Below are 19,265 nucleotides of genomic sequence, written 5' to 3'. Positions count from 1 at the left end.
GTTTTAATATGACAGGTTGTTTAAAAAAGTGAGTGTGTCTGGTAAGAGTTCTTAATTTTATACCTTTTTCTTTTTTGCTCAGTGCATTCACGGAGGTCACGTTCAATTAATGTTGTTTTCGGTCAGCAGACTGATGAAGTTGTTTAGAGCGTATGCAGCTTGCAGACCAAGAGTTTGATAAATGTTCATGTATTTTACAGAGAACACTCATCTTTGTCTCCCTAAAGTAACCGCTGGTTTGACACAAAGTCAGTGGTACCCAAAGATCCTATAATCAGACCTGACACCAAAGCATCCAAGTCTTTAAGACCAGGATGCTAATGACTTGGACCGTTGTTCTCCTACCAGCATCACCAAACACCTCTGTCAAGTGAACTCATGACTCTATAAGCTCTTCCCAGGTGTCTCTTGATATCAAAGGCAAATAAAGCAAAAGATGTTTTGCTGAAGTGAGCACGTGTCAGGGTTTGATAGAGAAGAACAAATGAGTATTAAAGATGCAACAAGTATTTAGAATTGATGATTTTGATGTGTTAACTACTAGAACTAGTTAGTTTTTGCCATTTTAACAACCTCTCTTGGTACCGTGACAGAGAGTACTCAGAGTTCAAACTAAAGCCAAACACTCTTCTGTTTGCCTTCGCTGGATCTGGAGGCCCTCGGAGCTTAAAATGTCATCTAAAATTTGTTGTCTTTCAACACTTTGAGTCCTTTATCGTCAGAACAGAAAAACACACTGGTTTTTAAATGTTATGGTAATATGAAGAACCTGGACTCTGGACCTGTCAGTAACCAGATGTAGTGGGAGGAGGAACTGTCAGCCGGAACAGGACCATCCTGTTTGTCCGGGCAGTTCAGGTAGCTGTTGTAATCTGAATGCGCCACGGACACCTGCAACATGTTCACCAGACGAAAAGGTGAGAAAGTTTTCATTGTTTTTTTTTTTTTTCCCCCCAAATCAGAGCTCTTTGTTTGATGACTTTGATTTGCGTGCTGTTTCCTGTATTTGTATTATTATGACTGAATCCTACTCAGATGTCAATAATGTTTCTGGATCAGACGACTGTTCCATACCGTGAGGGTGACTTGTCTCACTGTTTTCTACAGTGAAAATGATAGCGATTTTTCTGAATTAGTGGCTGTTACTAGTGTTGTTCCATTGTTTTCTGTTGCTTAGTAAGATGGATAATTATAATATTAGTAATCCTGATTATTATTATTATTATTAAGGTGAGATGGCGTTTTGTGGTTTGCATTGTTGCCTCACATCAAGAAGGTTCTGGGATCAGTCCTGGATTCTATATGCTCTGAAGTACATTTTTCTAATAAACTGAAGAAACTTCAGAAAATATTGTGGAATACAGCAGTCTGAGTATCTGTTAGCAAAGTTAAACATGTCCTGACAGTCTGTAAATAATACTCATCTGTTCCCGATGTGGAGTTCTATGTGGAGTTTGTATGTGCTCCCATGCCCATGTAGGTTCCCTCCGGGTGCTCCGGCTTCCTCTGACTCCCACTGACATGCATATTAGGTGAACTGGAAACTTCAAATTGACAGGAGGTGTGAATGAGTTTGTCTGTCTATATGTGGCCCTGTGACAAACTGGCATCCTGTCCAGACTCCAGAGTGTATCACGCCCGATACCTGCTGCAATGCTCTCCAGCTCCCTGTGACCCTTAAGTAATTGCAAAGTCTTGTAACCGTTAGAACTCTCCTCCCCAGCCAGCCTCCCATCCTGAACACCAGTATTGACTCCCAACATTTCCTGTATATTTGTGTTGTCAATTGTGTCAGTAGCATGGCCTAAGCAGAGGGTCTACTCAACAAAAATATAAACGCAACACTTTTGGTTTTGCTCCCATTTTGTATGAGATGAACTCAAAGATCTAAAACTTTTTCCACATACCCAATATCACCATTTCCCTCAAATATTGTTCACAAACCAGTCTAAATCTGTGATAGTGAGCACTTCTCCTTTGCTGAGATAATCCATCCCACCTCACAGGTGTGCCATACCAAGATGCTGATTAGACACCATGATTAGTGCACAGGTGTGCCTTAGACTGCCCACAATAAAAGGCCACTCTGAAAGGTGCAGTTTTATCACACAGCACAATGCCACAGATGTCGCAAGATTTGACGGAGCGTGCAATTGGCATGCTGACAGCAGGAATGTCAACCAGAGCTGTTGCTCGTGTATTGAATGTTCATTTCTCTACCATAAGCCGTCTCCAAAGGCGTTTCAGAGAATTTGGCAGTACATCCAACCAGCCTCACAACCGCAGACCACGTGTAACCACACCAGCCCAGGACCTCCACATCCAGCATGTTCACCTCCAAGATCGTCTGAGACCAGCCACTCGGACAGCTGCTGAAACAATCGGTTTGCATAACCAAAGAATTTCTGCACAAACTGTCAGAAACCGTCTCAGGGAAGCTCATCTGCATGCTCGTCGTCCTCATCGGGGTCTCGACCTGACTCCAGTTCCTCGTCGTAACCGACTTTAGTGGGCAAATGCTCACATTCGCTGGCGTTTGGCACGTTGGAGAGGTGTTCTCTTCACGGATGATGCGAAGGAGATGTGTTGCACTGCATGAGGCAAATGGTGGTCACACCAGATACTGACTGGTATCCCCCCCCAATAAAACAAAACTGCACCTTTCAGAGTGGCCTTTATTGGGGCAGTCTAAGGCACACCTGTGCACTAATCATGGTGTCTAATCAGCATCTTGTATGGCACACCTGTGAGGTGGGATGGATTATCTCAGCAAAGGAGAAGTGCTCACTATCACAGATTTCGACTGGTTTGTGAACAATATTTGAGGGAAATGGTGATATTGTGTATGTGGAAAAAGTTTTAGATCTTTGAGTTCATCTCATACAAAATGGGAGCAAAACCAAAAGTGTTGCATTTATATTTTTGTTGAGTATATATTGTTTTTGCTCCCATTTTTCATGAGCTGAACTAAGACATTTCTTATACACACAAAAGACCTATTACTCTCAATATTGTTCACAAATTTGTCTAAATCTGTATTAATGAGCACTTCTGGTTTCGGTTGGATATACTGCCAAATTCTCTGAAACGCCTTTGGAGATGGCATATGGTAGAGAAATGAACTTTCAATTCATGGGCAACAGCTCTGGTGGACATTCCTGTAGTCAGCATGCCAATTGCACACTCCCTCAAAACTTGCGACATCTCTGGCATTGTGCTGCGTGACAAAACTGAACATTTCAGAGTGGCCTTTTACTGTGGCCAGCCTAAGGCACACCTGTACAATAATCATGCTGTCTAATCAGCATCTTTATATGCCACACCTGTGAGGTAGGATGGATTATCTCGGCAAAGAAGTGCTCACTAACACAGATTTAGACAGATTTGTGAGCAATATTTGAGAAAAACAGGCCTTTTGTGTGTACAAGAAATGTCTTAGATCTTTGAGTTCAGCTCAGGAAAAATGTAGTCCGTGATGCTGCGTGCTGATGACTTCATGTACAGACTGTCGCCTGCTTTCCTCAGTCCAGCGAAAAATCGCATCAGAAATTTGTCCAGCTTTTCATTCTAACTTCATCCTAACAGCTCTTCATGCCTCCAGACAGCTTACGGCATAGTGGATGTTTTTTGTTTATTTTTTTAGAAGAATAATTAGCACCGTGAATTAGCTCCTTCAAGTCGTCCGTCAGCAAAATAGACTCCACCATGCTTAGCTAAACGCCACATCCACTACTGGGAAGTGGTCGCAGCATGCAGTGGTACAAAACGTATGGAACCAAATTTGCATGGTAAATGGAACCAAATTTTCACACTAAATGCAACGCAACACAAATAATTGAATTATCCATGTCACGTGAAATACAAAGCACCAATCTAAAGACAAGGATCCACTCAGCCATTACATAAAGGCCATTAATGCATAAACATCAGTTCCCTTCAGCTTTTATATCATATTTAAATCAAAAATAAAATTCAAGAATGAATCGCACCAGGCACAGACCTGGAGTGTGGGTCAGAGTGTGTTCATTCTACACGACTGCTGTTATCTTCACACCTTTCTTTTTTTTTTCTTTTACACACAGGAAAAGTAAACATAGCAGGAGGACACAGTAAGTGTACATCCTGTTTGCAGTTTCTTTGTGTTGTTAGAAGATGCTGATAAGAGATGACTCTTCTGTCTCGAGTGTTGACCTGTATTACCTCCACGTCCGCTGAGCATAACTTCAAAAAGAATGAGCTGATCTCCACAGAAGATGGGGACAAAGTTGATTTAATTTGAAATAAATTAATTCTATATTTCCCCAGGACCCAATCCTGGATAAGCGGTTGAAGATGAGTGAGTGAATGAGTGAGTGAGTGATTTTTGACTGGTCCTATAATAATACTGCACTGCTCAAAAGAAAGGTAACAGTTTTCATGGCTCTTTAAGTCACTCTAACTCTTTCCGAGTCAATGCCATGAGACATTTACAGTCAGATTAACTCAAGTTTAGTAAAACATTTTGTCAAGTACTTTAGTAGTTTTGATTTTCTTTGAATTGAAGATGAAGTTGAACTAACATAAAAAGTTTTGGTGTTATTAGGTACTTGACTGATTTCATTTAAATAATTCTAACTTTATTTTGCCTCCATTCTACTCAGAAATATCCATGCAAATTGTTTACGTTACTTTTGAGATTTTTAAAAAAAAATGTGTTTCACTTAAATCAGAATAAATTACATGTTGCAGTTCCAATTTTAGGATAAAACTTTATTTTAAAACTGTTGCCAGTCTATGTCCAGCTATTTTATTAAACTGTAAATAATTTTGTGCCAGCATCTTTCAAATTATCAACTTAATAATTATTTATTAAGCTGGAAATACTTAATCATTTAAGTTATACAAATTAACCCCATGAGGCTTTTTTTGTTGTTTTTTACGGCCCTCCTGACACATAACGCAAAGTTGGGCAAAATAGTGGAGCAGATAAGTTTGATTTTTGGCCAGAATTGTTCACTTGGTGATACAAGCATCAGATTTGGCGTGAGTGGTTTTTCTTAAATCAGTGTTTGAGGAAAAAAGTGCGGGCCACTTGAAAATACAATTATGGCGGCCATGTAGGGGTCAATGAAGAATTGCACAGGGGTTAAAATTTAAATATGCTCCAATCATATTGAAAACTACCACATTATTCAATTCCATGAAAAATTCAATGAAAATTAATGATTGCTAGTAAATGTTGTTTGAGTTATTCTTTAAAAAAAAATGAAAGCATGCAAGTAGCATTTACTTAAGAATTTCTCTTAAGTAAAAACTTTCCTAGGTTTTTTCAAGTAACTATCACTTCAATTTTTTTTCTCTCCCAGCAATCACCCCTTACAACTTAATGGCAGACTGAAACAGAGAAGTTAAAAGAAAATGCTGAATGCTAAACTCGAATCATATGAATTCTGTCAAACATAACTGAAATTGAACATCTTATTTTACTTTAGGTTTTCTTAAACTTTGGTAAACTTTGTGTGTGTGTGTGTGTGTGTTATATATATATATATATATATATATATATATATATATATATATATATATGTGTGTACCTTTTTCCTATTCTATGAGAACACATTTTTAGCAGTAATTAAATGAATGAAATCAAACTTGTGTAGTTGGTGGTATGTTGACTCCAGTTTGTGGTTTTGCTGTCTATCTCAGGGACATTGCTGGTCGTGTCGGTGTTGGTGTTACTGGTCATGTATGTCACTTTTTTTCTACAGCCTCAAAACACATTCAAAGGTAGGACCCATCCACAGACATTTGTTTAAAATCTTTTATCAGATGTTATCCTACAAGTGTGCTCGTAAAATAAAGGTGCAGACTTTTGACTGACTGCACAAAACATTGAGAATGTGAACATATTTAAAATTAAGTTTATCTTCATGAGGACAGACTCATCAAGAAATTTGTAGTTGTTTAATTTGGTTAAAGTTTTGTCAGGTGCTTTATTTTTAAGAGCTTCACAGTGCATCTGGAAAGTATTGACAGCAGTTCACTTTTTCCACATTATATATCCATCCATCCATCCATTTTCTTCCGATTTATCCAGAGTCGGGTCGCGAGGGCAGCAGCTCAAGCAAAGCCGCCCAGACCTCCCGATCCACACACACCTCCCCCAGCTCCTCCGGGGGAACCCCAAGGCGTTCCCAAGCCAGCTGAGAGATGTAGTCCCTCCAGTGTGTCCTGGGTCTTCCCTGGGGCCTCCTCCCAATGGGACGTGCCCGGAACACCTCTCCAGCGAGGCGTCCAGGGGGCATCCGGAAAAGATGCCCGAGCCACCTCAGCTGACTCCTTTCGACGTGGAGGAGCAGTGGCTCAACTCTGAGCTCCTCCCGAGTGACCGAGCTCCTCACCCTATCTCTAAGGGAGCGCCCAGCCACCCTGTGGAGGAAACTCATCTCGGCCGCTTGTACTCACGATCTCATTCTTTCGGTCATGAGCCAAATCTCATGACCATAGGTGAAGATCAGAACGTAGATCGATCGGTAAATTGAGAGCTTTGCCCCCCTACTCAGCTCTCTCTTCACCACGACGGTCCGATACAGTGACCGCATCACTGCAGATGCTGCACCGATCCGTCTATTGATCTCACGCTCCATCCGTCCCTCACTCGTGAACAAGACCCCAAGATACTTAAACTCCTCCACTTGAGGCAAGGACACTCCACCGACCTGAAGAGGGCAAAGCACCTTTTTCCGGTCGAGAACCATGGCCTCGGATTTGGAGGTGCTGATTTTCATCCCGGACGCTTCCCACTCGGCTGCAAACTGCCCCAGTGCACGCTGAAGGTCCTGATTTGACGAAGCCAACAGAACCACATCGTCCGCAAACAGCAGAGACGACATTCTGTGGTTCCCAAACCAGACCCCCTCTACACCCTGGCTGCGTCTAGAAAGTCTGTCCATAAAAATAATGAACAGAACCGTCTCCACATTATATATTACACCCTTATTCCAAAATGGAGTAATGTGGTGCACACGCGTCAGATCACCACCTGTGGTTACGATGTGTGTCTAGCTCTATATGTTGAAACCTGTTTCACATGTGTATGCAAATTCTCTGCTTTATACATGTTAATATGCCAGAGACAATCCTGTCTCGGAGGTCTACAGACAATTCCTTTGACTTCATGCTTGGTTTGTGCTCTGACATGCACTGTCAAATGTGGGACCTTATATATAGACAGGTGTGTGTCTTTCCAAATCATAGTAGAGAAGCTTGAATCTTCGACTGGACTGGGTTGCTTGACGTGAGGACGTTTCGCTTCAAATCGCAGAAGCTTCCTCAGCTAAAATTCTTGCTCTGGTGGTCTGACTTCTGTCTTGACTCTTGTAGAGAAGAATAATCAAGAAGTCACAAAAGCTGGAGTTTTAAACCTAACCAGACCCCACCTACCGAGATGCAGACTGATATAGGCTAGTGACTAAACAGTAGCTCTAATTAGCACCTATTGTGTAATTAGAGCTATTGCATCTCGGTAGGAGGGGTCTGGTTAGGTTTAAAACTCCAGCTTTTGTGACTTCTTGATTATTCTTCTCTACAAGAGTCAAGACAGAAGTCAGACCACCAGAGCAAGAATTTTAGCTGAGGAAACTTCTGCGATGTGTAGTGAAACGTTCTCGCGTCAAGCAACCCAGTCCAGTCAAAGATTCAAGCTTCTCTACTATGGAAACCACCTGGACAACTGAGAGCCTACACAGAAAAAAACTTTCCAAATCATGTCCAATCAACTGAATTCCATTTAGGCTGTAGAAACATCTCACGGATGATCAGTGGAAACAGGATGCACCTGAGCTCAATTTTGAGGCTGTGAATACTTATGTAGTTGTGACGTATTAGTTTTTATTTTTAATAAAGTTGCAAAAATCTAAAAAAACGAAGTTTTTTTTTACATTGTCATTATGGGGTATTGTGTATAAAATGAGGGGGAAAAAATTAATTTACTCCATTTTGGAACAAAGCTGTTGCATAACATAAATGTGGAAAAGGTGACAATGCTGTGAATACTTTCTGGATGCACTGTAAACCTACCAATGATTGTCTTTTTTTATTCCATCCATTTCCTAAATTGACACAAACTGACTGACACAACTTGTGAAAGGTTTGTAAACATGGGGGTGTAAATTCAAACATTACACAATGAAAAATGTATTTTCCTTCTTGTCTGATTTTCATTCAAATTTGTGAAGACGTGGGACCTATGTTAAAATTTGTGGCTTGAGCTGTCAAAAGTCTTTGAGCCAACAGATTAAAAAAAAAGACTGCAAGTTGGCATTTTATTCAGGAACATGTGAATCAGGCTTATATATATATATATATATATATATATATATATATATATATATATATATATATACACACACACCAAACTTGCTGGACATGTTTGGTCTGTCATTGAAGACTGTAGGTGCCATTACAGTTTGAGGCAGTAAGCACAATGAGGTACAAGGCCACAAAATTAAGAAAATATAAACAGGGCTTTTGCAAAATAAAGTGTACTCTTTTGGAACTACGTTTAGTCCTACTCCAGACAGTGTTAAATAAGCTCTCACAAATTAAATCAAGTTATTCAGCTTTTACCAGAGCCATTTACGAGGTCTGTTAGAAAAGTATCCAACCTTTTTATTTTTTTCAAAAACCATATGGATTTGAATCACGTGTGATTGCATCATTGTGCGCATTCGTGAGTTTTTTCACGCCTGTCGGTTGCGTCGTTCGCCTGTGAGCAGGCTTTGAGTGAGGTGTGGTCCACCCCTCTCGGCGGATTTTTATTGCGAACAAAATGTCTGAATGATTTGGAGCTTTGCTGCATCAATTTTTTTCCAGAAACTGTGAGAGACCTCCAGGTGGACACCCTTCGGAAAATTAATATGGCTTTCAGGGACGATTTTATGGGGATTACACAGATTAAGGAGTGATCCAGACGGTTTAAAGACCGCCCACAACTGCTGAGAGCGCGGCGTGCTCCCAGCCCCCATCGACAGGCTGACACCCCGCTGGAACAACCAGATCATTTCCAACGTGAAGGCTTTGTTGATCCAGGACCTCGTCTGACTTTCACAAAAAGGCTGAAGATGTGGACATCAGCACTTTTTCGGTACATTCCACCGTTACAGGAGTTTTTTTCATGGAAAGAAAAGCGGAGGGACGCACCACGGAGCTGTTCATTACGCGGGACAAAACCACCTCGGTGTTGGTCTCACAGGACGGCTTAAAGGTGGCTTTCAGATGGATTCCGGTTGCTTTTCAGTCATGTGATTATCCGATTGTGATTGTGCATGAGCTGGACATGCCCAAACATGTCCTGGAAGGCTTCATCACGGCGTTGCTTTGCACCATGCAGCGTCGCGGTGGAGCCGCTCCTCTTTCCATGACAAAAACTCCTGTAACAGTGGAATGTGCCGTTCATTTCTAAACTGGACGCTGTCTTGATCCGGTATGTCGTCTGACTAGCACAGAAATTGTGAAAAGAGTGGACACCGCGCTCTCAGCAGTTGTGGGCGGTCTTTAAACTGTCTGGATCACTCCTTAATCTGTGTAATCCACATAAAATCGTCCCTGTAAGCCATATTAATTTTCCGAACGGCGTCCACCTGGAGGTCTCTCACAGTTTCTGGAAAAAAATTGATGCAGCAAAGCTCCAAATCATTCAGACATTTTATTCCCAATAAAAATCCGCCGAGAGGGTGGACCACACCTCACTCAAAGCCTGCTCACAGGCGAATGACACAACCGACAGGCGTGAAAAAACTCACGCATGCGCACGAAGGTTCAAGCTTGGCTGATGCAATCACACGTGATTCAAATCCATATGGTTTTTGAAAAAAATAAAAAGGTCGGATACTTTTCTAACAGACCTCGTATATTATAAATAAGTCCCTTCAGCTTCTCCCTTGTTTTCACTCGGGGTTGCCGCAGCAGATTTGTTGTACAGTCGATCTGCATGTTGGTTTGGCACAAGTTTTATGCCGAATGACCTTCCTGACGCAACTCCATATTGGAGAATGGACAGGGGTGAGCTTGAACCGGGAAACAACTATTTCTCCCCCACACTGACTTGACCTATTTATATTATGATGGTGTTAATTTGACACTCATAGTTTACTGAAGATGACTTACTTTGTTGTCCCAGCAGAGACTATTTCACTCTGCAAAACCTACTGGGTATGTTTAATATAGTGGAACACGGCATTGAACAAATTTCACCAAACCTGGTGAAATGTTGTGGTCTTTTCTAGAATATTGCAGCAGTGATATTTGTTTCTCTGGGTCCTCAGCCTTTGAAATCAGACATGCCTGGGAAAAGCTCATGGAGTCATGAGGATCCCAGACAAAACAATCTGAGTATGCCAAATAGGGTCCTGGTGCTTCTTGTCTTTGCTCTATGGTTGGACTTGGACCCTAACTAGTGACCTTAATTGATGTCATCTTTGGTACTAGGTCTGTTTGGAGGATCTTTGGGTACCACTGGAAGGACTTTGTCAATCAGTTACTTCTAAAGGGAGACTGATGAGGAGCATCACTAGTATTGCGAGGGAAGGTCGACTACAACATTTTTGCCATGTGGCGCCTTTTCCTGGGCATGATCCACCAAGCAAGTATTTCAGTGTTGAGGACCCCAGTGTCTGGAAAAGGCTGAGGTGACACCCCCTTGCAACAGATAGGTGATTGCCATTGAGAGGTAGGCATGGACTGGTTGTTTGTCTTGGTGGTTACCATCCAGATCCCGTGGTGGATGCACTAAGATATGTGGCACAAGTGCATGGTCCCAGATCTGACCTGGTCTGCAATATAAACCCTGTAGATTGGAAACTGAGTTAAGCGATTTGCAAAAGGTGTAAAGCGAGCATAAAACTGTCCAAGACTTTGTGAACTGTGTTGTGTCCAGTTGACTGGACGGACAGAAAGAGGCACCAACATAAACTCTGCCCCCCTTTGGTAGGATGATGGAGGCAGCCAATTAAATGATATCAAAATATTTGATAAAGTAATAAATTTATTATTCCAAGCCATAAAAATCCAGAAAAGCACAGTCTTTTTTTTTTTAATGTCATATGTTGGTTGTATGGGAAAACGTGAGTTTATCACATTCACATGAACTACAGCCTGTAACCTCTTTATTCCAGTTGATTGGAGCTCTGGTTTTTCTCAAGATGCTTCCAACCCGAGAAGGAATTATGCCCTTGAGTCAAAACAGTTGGGTAAGTAACCCAAACCAACCTGGACATGATCAATGAAGGCCACGGAGAGAGCTGGTGGGTTAACTGGTATTGTAACTTTGCTCTCCAGCTGGACAATGTCTATTGAAGGTGGACTGTCCTGAAGATCAGCTCAGCTTCTACATTCACAGTGGAGCTGGTAACCTCATTCCTCCTAAGATGTGTCTGCAGAACACCGTGTAGGTCTTCCTGCTCGACCTCCTCCTGATCATCCACACTGTTTCATGATGTCATGTTTTAAGAACTTTTGTTCCGTTGAGATTCAGCTCAACACAGCTTCCTGCCTGTGTTCTCCTCTTTCCTCCTGGTGCTATTCCTCTGTTCAAGGGTCTCGTCTGTACTTCTTCTTATGGTTTGTCTGCTCTCCTCTTGTCTGCTTTCATCTCCCCTCTGCCCGTCAGTGTGTTTGGTGGAACTCTTTCATCCTACATGCCTTTAGGTGTCCCTCTCCTTATCGTGTCTTTGCTTTACCTGCCCTGTTATCTTTTCTTTTTGTGTGTGTGTGTGTGTGTGTCTCCACTCAGTGTGCTGATGACTGTTTTAGCTGATACTTGATCTTCTTTCAGGGTTCTCGGTGCAGCAAAGAACAACTTTGGCTTTGGGATAAACATTGTGATTGTAGACGGTAGGTGTTTGGTACTTCATTAGGTTTACTTCATAAAACTTGGGTCCAGTTAGAAGGTCAACTTTTTGTCTCTAACAGGTAGAACAGGAAATGTCATCAAGACTGATAGCTTCGACATGTACGCTGGTGGTATGTAGAACAATGTAGCTGGAGCGATTAGCACAGCTATCCCAAAGTGTGATTCTGGAAATGGTCTGAAAGATAAAATGTACTTTTGTCTTTTAGAGGTTCAACCTCTGATAGCCTTTCTGCAGAGCATCGAGCAGGGCTCTGTCGTGCTGATGGCCTCCTACGATGAACCAGCATCAAAGTAAATGTCTCTGCCCCACTTCTGTCAAACATCTAGTATAGTTTTTTTTTTCCCAAAGGTTTTAGTTCGAGTTTAATTTGGTAAAAAAAAAAAAAAATCATACATGTAAAAAATACACATACAAATAAATGATCGAGGATAACACATAAAGTGTAATAACGCCCTTGTTTCCATTGTGGTCCTCTCGATAACAACAAACATGATACAAAAGTAAAACAGCAGAAGTTAACTTCCAGTTATGGTGGCTTGCCGAACGGACGCATGTTAACTTATTCTGCTAATGTGTAATTAAAAACTGTCTAAAAGCCCTTTTTTCTGGGAGTGTTGCATGCCTACAAACACCAGAAGAGCCATGGGTAATGCCTTTGCCACAAAGAAAAGCCAGACAAAGCCGTAACAAAACGCTACAATCCAAGCTGTTGAACTTTGCGTCGCCTGGCGCTCGTTCCAAGAATCCTGCACCATAGCTGTGGCGGAAGTGGCGCGCGTGGGACACAGGCGGAAACCAGAATCTCAACAAATGAAGATAACATCACCACACTCCAAGGTCAAGTGCAATCTCTGGAAGAAAAAAATAAAAATTTGGAGGAAAAAGTTCTGGACCTCGAGACGTGATCTTGGCGCTCCAATGTGAGGATTGTTAATCTACCTGTGGGAGCGGAGAGTGAAGACGCATACACCTTTCTGGTTACCGGAGGCCCTTGAGCTGGCATCATTAGGCACTACAATCGGTGGAGCGGGCACACAGACTTGGCCCGCGAATGGAGACCAGTGCTGCTCTGAGGACACTTGTGAAGTTTCTGAACTACAGACACAAAGAAGCAGTGATGAAAGCAGCCAAGGCTAAGAGGCAAGTCCTTTTTAAGAACCAGCCAGGAAGGTTTTACCGCAACATGGCAGCGAGCGTGCACAAGAAGCAGAAAGAATTTGACGAGGTGGAGAGACAGCTCCGATCTCTGGGGCTTTGGTACGGGATGATTCCTCCTGCTCGACTCCTGGTGACATACAAAAAACAATTGTGCATCTTTTACAATCCCGGTGATGCTGAAGAGTTCATTAAGCAAGTAAAACGGAAGACTGGATCGAACTGATATATTATGAAACAAACGTTAAAGCTGCTAAAACAAACAATCTGAAGTTAACTGTAAATAGTTTTGTTAAAAAGCAGGTCATGCTAATTGTTGTATGTGGTGAGCCCCCTCAGTGCTAATTTAATTTAATTTTGTTTGGTACTTTTGCTTAATTTCTTTTTTTTTTTCTTTTTTGACCCATAAATACACAGGTCCCTCTTTAACTACTACTGAGGAAGAATTAATCTACAACCCCAATTCCAATGAATGTATGTATTCAGCTGAATATAGGTTGAAGAGGATTTGCATATCATTGTCCATCCATCCATCCATCCATTTTCTTCCGCTTTATCCGGAGTCGGGTCGCGGGGGCAGCAGCTCAAGCAAAGCCGCCCAGACCTCCCGATCCACACACACCTCCCCCAGCTCCTTCGGGGGAACCCGAAGGCGTTCCCAAGCCAGCCGAGAGATGTAGTCCCTCCAGCGTGTCCTAGGTCTTCCCCGGGGCCTCCTCCCAATGGGATGTGCCCGGAACACCTCTCCAGTGAGGCGTCCAGGGGGCATCCGGAAAAGATGCCCGAGCCACCTCAACTGACTCCTTTCAACGTGGAGGAGCAGTGGCTCGACTCCGAGCTCCTCCCGAGTGACCGAGCTCCTCACCCTATCTCTAAGGGAGCGCCCAGCCACCCTGCGGAGGAAACTCATCTCGGCCGCTTGTACTCGCGATCTCATTCTTTTGGTCATGAGCCAAATCTCATGACCATAGGTGAGGATCGGAACGTAGATTGATCGGTAAATCGAGAGCTTTGCCCCCCTACTCAGCTCTCTCTTCACCACGACGGTCTGATACAGCGACCGCATCACTGCAGATGCTGCACCGATCCGTCTATCGATCTCACGCTCCATGCGTCCCTCACTCGTGAACAAGACCCCGAGATACTTAAACTCCTCCACTTGAGGCAAGGACAATCCACCGACCTGAAGAGGGCAAAGCACCTTTTTCCAGTTGAGAACCATGGCCTCAGATTTGGAGGTGCTGATTTTCGTCCCGGATGCTTCACACTCGGCTGCAAACTGCCCCAGTGCACGCTGAAGGTCCTGATTTGATGAGCCAACAGAACCACATCGTCCGCATACAGCAGAGACGAGATTCTGTGGTTCCCAAACCAGACCCCATCTACACCCTGGCTGCACCTAGAAATTCTGTCCATAAAAATAACGAACAGAACCGGTGACAAAGGGCAGCGGCGGAGGCCAATGTGCACTGGAAACAGGTTTGACTTACTACCGGCAATGCGAACCAAGCTCCTGCTGCGGTCGTACAGGGACCGGATAGCCCTTAGCAAAGGACCCCGGACCCCGTATTCCCGGAGCACTCCCCACAGTGTGCCCCGAGGGACACGGTCGAATGCCTTCTCCAGATCCACAAAACACATGTGGACTGGTTGGGCGAACTCCCATGAACCCTCGAGCACCCAATGGAGCGTGTAGAGCTGGTCCAGTGTACCGCGACCAGGACGAAAACCACACTGCTCCTCCTGAATCCGAGGTTCGACCATCGGTCGAATTCTCCTCTCCAGTACTCTGCAATAGACCTTACCGGGGAGGCTGAGGAGTGTGATTCCCCTATAGTTGGAATACACCCTCCGGTCCCCCTTCTTAAACAGAGGGACCACCACTCCGGTCTGCCAATCCAGAGACACTGTCCCCAATCGCCACGCGATGTTGCAGAGGCGTGTCAGCCAAGACAGTCCCACAACATCCAGAGACTTAAGGTACTCAGGACGGATTTCATCCACCCCAGGAGCCTTGCCACCGAGGAGCTTTCTAACCACCTCGGTGACTTCGGCCTGGCCGATGCATATCATTGTATTCTGTTTTTATTTACATTTCACACAACGTCCCTAAATGTTACATTTATTTAAATTGGGTCTATAATGGTCTCTGCTTGGTTATTCTTTACTGAAGTAATAAGCCTCTCACTCTGTAACTGCTTAATGCGCCACGCCAGCACCTTCCCTGGTATTTCTCCCTGTTCATGGGTTTGTTTAAGTCATGTGTTTCTTCCACTTTTTAATAAATAATCATAACTGTTGTTGTCTTCTACCAACCTGCTTGCCTGTTGTCCTGTAGTCCATCCCAGCCTTGTGCAGGTCAACCAGTTGTCCCTGGTGTCCTTGGACAGCTCTTTGGTCTTGGCTATGGTGGACAGGTTGGAGTGTGATTGATTGAGTGTGTGAACAGGTGTCTTTTATACAGGTAACAAGTTTAAACAGGTGCAATTAATACAGGTAAAGAGTGCAGAATAAGAGGGCTTCTTAAAGAAATTTAACAGGTCTGTGTGAGCCAGAGTTCTTGCTGATTGGTAGGTGTTCAAATACGTATTTGCAGCAGTAACATACAAATAAATTACAAAAAATCATACAATGTGATTTCCGGATTTTTTTTTTTTTTTAGATTATGTCTCTGACAGTGGACATGCACCTAAGATGAAAATTTCAGACCCCTCCATGATTTCTAAGTGGGAGAACTTAAAACCACAGAGTGTTCAAATACTTATTTCCTCACTGTAAGTGGCCCTCTGCAGTGCCAGAAATTGTCAAGTTTTTCTCTCTCTCGCTCGCTCTCTCTCCTTCCATTTAATATAAAGATAATATAAACCTCAACTAAATTATTGTGTGGGGGTGGGAGGCTGTCCTATGAGTGAGTGTTAAAGCTGCTGCTAAAACGTCTGATTTTGATTCTGATGAATCAATGTTAAAGCTGCTATGTGTATACGAGTACCACATCTTTAATTGTGTGGCTGTATTTATGTGGTTTGCTAAGTGTTTGCTGCTGTTGTTAAAATAAATAAAGATAATGTTGGAAAAAAAGAGCCTAAAATGGTATCATCACAATCAGAAGTTTGTTAAATGTGCATTTATGTCTGATTTGGTACTTTGCTTCATGACAGCTGTTTGTTTTGTTTTTTTCCTTTCAAAAACAGCTCTTGAACTGATCGTGGTTGACTGTTCCACACACCAATTCTTGGCACTACTCATGAGGTGTCACTAGCTCTCGTTCTGTACCTGTGCTGATTACGAACCAATTTAATATTCCACTTGAGATACTGTGGGACAGTACTGTTAACAATATTGTACATACGACTGAGTAGCAGTTGTTTAACTTTGCTTTCAACAGGCAATAAACTGACCAAACTGAACTGTTCATATCCAACATGTGTTCATGAGGGAACATTTAACAAATATCTTATAATAGTTTTGCATGACCTGCAACCTCTCCTTGTACTTCTTGTAAGACCACCATACCAAACTGAACAGGTGTAGTCGAAATAACACTAGAGCAAGCACTAACAACTTTTTTTTAAGTTTTAAGATCAAATTTCCCAGTATTTTGTGGAGAATATGTTTATTATATTTTTGTTAACCATCTTGAAGTAATAGCGTTACCAGATAAAGAGTGATGTAGAGTCACGCCTAAATATGTGTTCCCTGACCTTGGCACAGTACCTTTTCCACCACACCGACCATTAATAGCATTAACCATATGTAGCTGCTTTTTCAAAGCAAACTAGATGGACTCTATTTTACCTATATGTGCTTTAATAAGGCTTTTAATGACATCCTTCTTGCATGTGATTCTGGTAACCACATTGTTTTGGTTTTGTGTGATTTAACTGCTGCCTTCTACATAGTGGACCAAAGCATTTATTATCTCGATTACATCACTTAGTGGGCATCTTTGGCACTGCACTTGAATGGTTTAGGTCTTACTTGGAAAACAGAACATTTTCTGTGCATATTCATGGTTCTGAATCATCTGCAGCTTCAGGGTTCAATTCGAGAGCCACTGCTTTTTTCATTGTATTCACTGCCTATGGGTTCCATCCATAGACGGCATGGGATCTCATTTCATTGTTATGCTGATGATTGCCAAATTTATCTGCTCTTGGGGCAGAAGGATGTCAGTTCCATAAAACAGCTCCTGGTATGCCTGGTATGGATTATTGTAATTCACATTATGTGGGAGTCAGTCAGTCGCTACTTTCGCGTCTGCAATTGTTTCAAAATGCCGCTGCACGACTTTTGATAGGAACTCAAAAGTGAGATCATATAACTCCTGTATTGGCCTCACTCCATTGGCTGCCTGTATATTTTAGGGTCCATTTTAAAATTTTTATGTTTTTTTTAAAGCTCTTCACAGTGTTGCCCGCCTAACCTCTCTGAGCTTCTTCATCCTTAGGCAGGGTCCTTAATCTAAAAAAACCCCAAAAATGTTAGTCACTGATTGTGTTGACACAGTAAAATGTGTCTGACAGGTTGACCGCCGATGCGAGGAAGCTGATTGCTGACCTGGGCAGTTCTTCTATTCAATCACTGAACTTCAGAGACAGCTGGGTGTTTGTAGGTGGGAAAGGAGCCTCGGTACATAACACCTTTGAGAAGGTAAGTGAGTTTCTTTACTCTTCTGATCAAGATGGTAAGGTTTCTGAAGATGCTAGATTAATGTCAACCATTCAGCCATGTCCTCCTCTTTAAAATGGAGTGTGGCAGGTGTGCTGTGTATATTGAGAAAAAGATTTCTGGGGAGTGAACAAATTAGCACCAACCTGTCAGAGCACACAGAGGATAGCAGCCACTAAAGCTCCCTGAGGTGAAGCAGACAGGGAGGATTTGTATATTTGTCAAAGGTTATGGACTGTAGTGTGTGGCCTTTGTTAATCATGCACCTCACTTCAATTTGATGCTGATACCCAGTGTGCACGTCAGAGAGGTGCCACATCTTTGAACGTGGCTCCAAACAGTGCTAAATTATTCATCACACACATTACCTGAACCAGTAGATTTGTGCATGAAGAGAGAGAGAGAGAGAGAGAGAGAGAGAGAGAGAGAGAGAGAGAGAGAGAGAGAGCGAGAGACCTAAGTCATCAAATGAGGGTTGTTTTGGGTGTGTGCATGTGCGTGCGCGCTCCTACAATGGCCATAATATGCCGTCATACTAATACACTGTTGCAGAACAGTAGGATGTACATGGATTGTGAGCCTGCTTATGTGGGGCACATCTGAGTGTTGCACTCTTTGGCGTTGCACTTGAGGCCTGGTTTTTAGTGGTCTAAGACACAAAGGCTTTCTGGTGGTGAACGTTATGGATGCACCAGCTATGTGTCCAACCCACAGAGCCGTATATAAGTACTAGAGTCCGTAGTCACACTGAGACGTGTCCCGGCAAGGAGGCGTGGTCGCCATGTTGGATCAGGGCAACTTGGTAGGCAACGCACACAGACGCTCAATGAGTCTCATCAAGAAACAGGTGCAAAATGCTGGAAAGCTGCACATGTTGGCAAAGCCACAAATGGAAGAAGAGAGACATTTTCTTCCATAATTAATCAGTTTTGGTTAGTCTTACTTTTCACGTGGCTTTTGGACGATAAACTGGTGTGAAACGTCATGCCTGTGTACCAAATCTGAGGATTTACAAACCACCTTGAATGAAATTTTATTCAAAGCTGAATTCATTCAGTACAATACAAAAATAGATTTAATTAATGCGGACCATGTGGAATTAATGAATGCAGTTTGTGTGTCTGTCTGGATTGTGTGATATTGCGCCTTCATGCATGCAGAATTTGGAAGCTGAAACATATTGGATCTGTTTAAACTTTCAACACTAAAATAAAAGAATAATTTTGTAGCTGATGCATTTGTTTTTAGAACTATTGGCTGTTGAAACCATTCACTCATAGAATCAGAAATCATTTACAGCTGCAGGTGTCTCATCCACGTTGCGCAGTGGAGAACTTATTTGGAATCCTGTCAAAGTTCCTAACCTTACATAATTTAATGTAAATTAATTTTACTGGCTCGATATCCAGGTCAGAACCGTATTTTAACACATATTCTGTGAGCTTTTTTCCATGTGTGTTCACTTGCGTATCCCCATTGAAAATGCATCATCATCTGGGCACTTCATCAATATTTTGCCCGGTTAGGAGGTGTCATGTTGCTGTCCATGAA

The 19,265-nt window shown here is 42.6% G+C and overlaps 1 protein-coding gene across 1 annotated transcript in view; it reads left to right on the top strand.

Moving 5' to 3' along the window:
• Positions 1-847: 847 nt before the first annotated feature.
• Positions 848-19,265, top strand: part of LOC117515033 (protein FAM3C-like) — a 19,512-nt gene continuing 1,094 nt past the window's right edge. The window contains exons 1-9 of the mRNA XM_034175575.1: positions 848-917; positions 4,083-4,109; positions 5,686-5,766; positions 11,154-11,228; positions 11,317-11,425; positions 11,813-11,871; positions 11,950-12,000; positions 12,097-12,181; positions 17,570-17,696. Of these exons, the coding sequence (XP_034031466.1) occupies positions 899-917; positions 4,083-4,109; positions 5,686-5,766; positions 11,154-11,228; positions 11,317-11,425; positions 11,813-11,871; positions 11,950-12,000; positions 12,097-12,181; positions 17,570-17,696 (633 nt within the window). The 5' untranslated portion in view covers positions 848-898. The remainder of the gene's footprint in view (positions 918-4,082; positions 4,110-5,685; positions 5,767-11,153; positions 11,229-11,316; positions 11,426-11,812; positions 11,872-11,949; positions 12,001-12,096; positions 12,182-17,569; positions 17,697-19,265) is intronic.

This window comes from Thalassophryne amazonica, chromosome 8 (assembly GCF_902500255.1).
Source record: "Thalassophryne amazonica chromosome 8, fThaAma1.1, whole genome shotgun sequence".
Lineage (NCBI taxonomy): Eukaryota > Metazoa > Chordata > Actinopteri > Batrachoidiformes > Batrachoididae > Thalassophryne > Thalassophryne amazonica.
The sequence above is the reverse complement of the archived record's forward strand: the minus strand, read 5'-3'. Positions and strand labels throughout refer to the sequence as shown.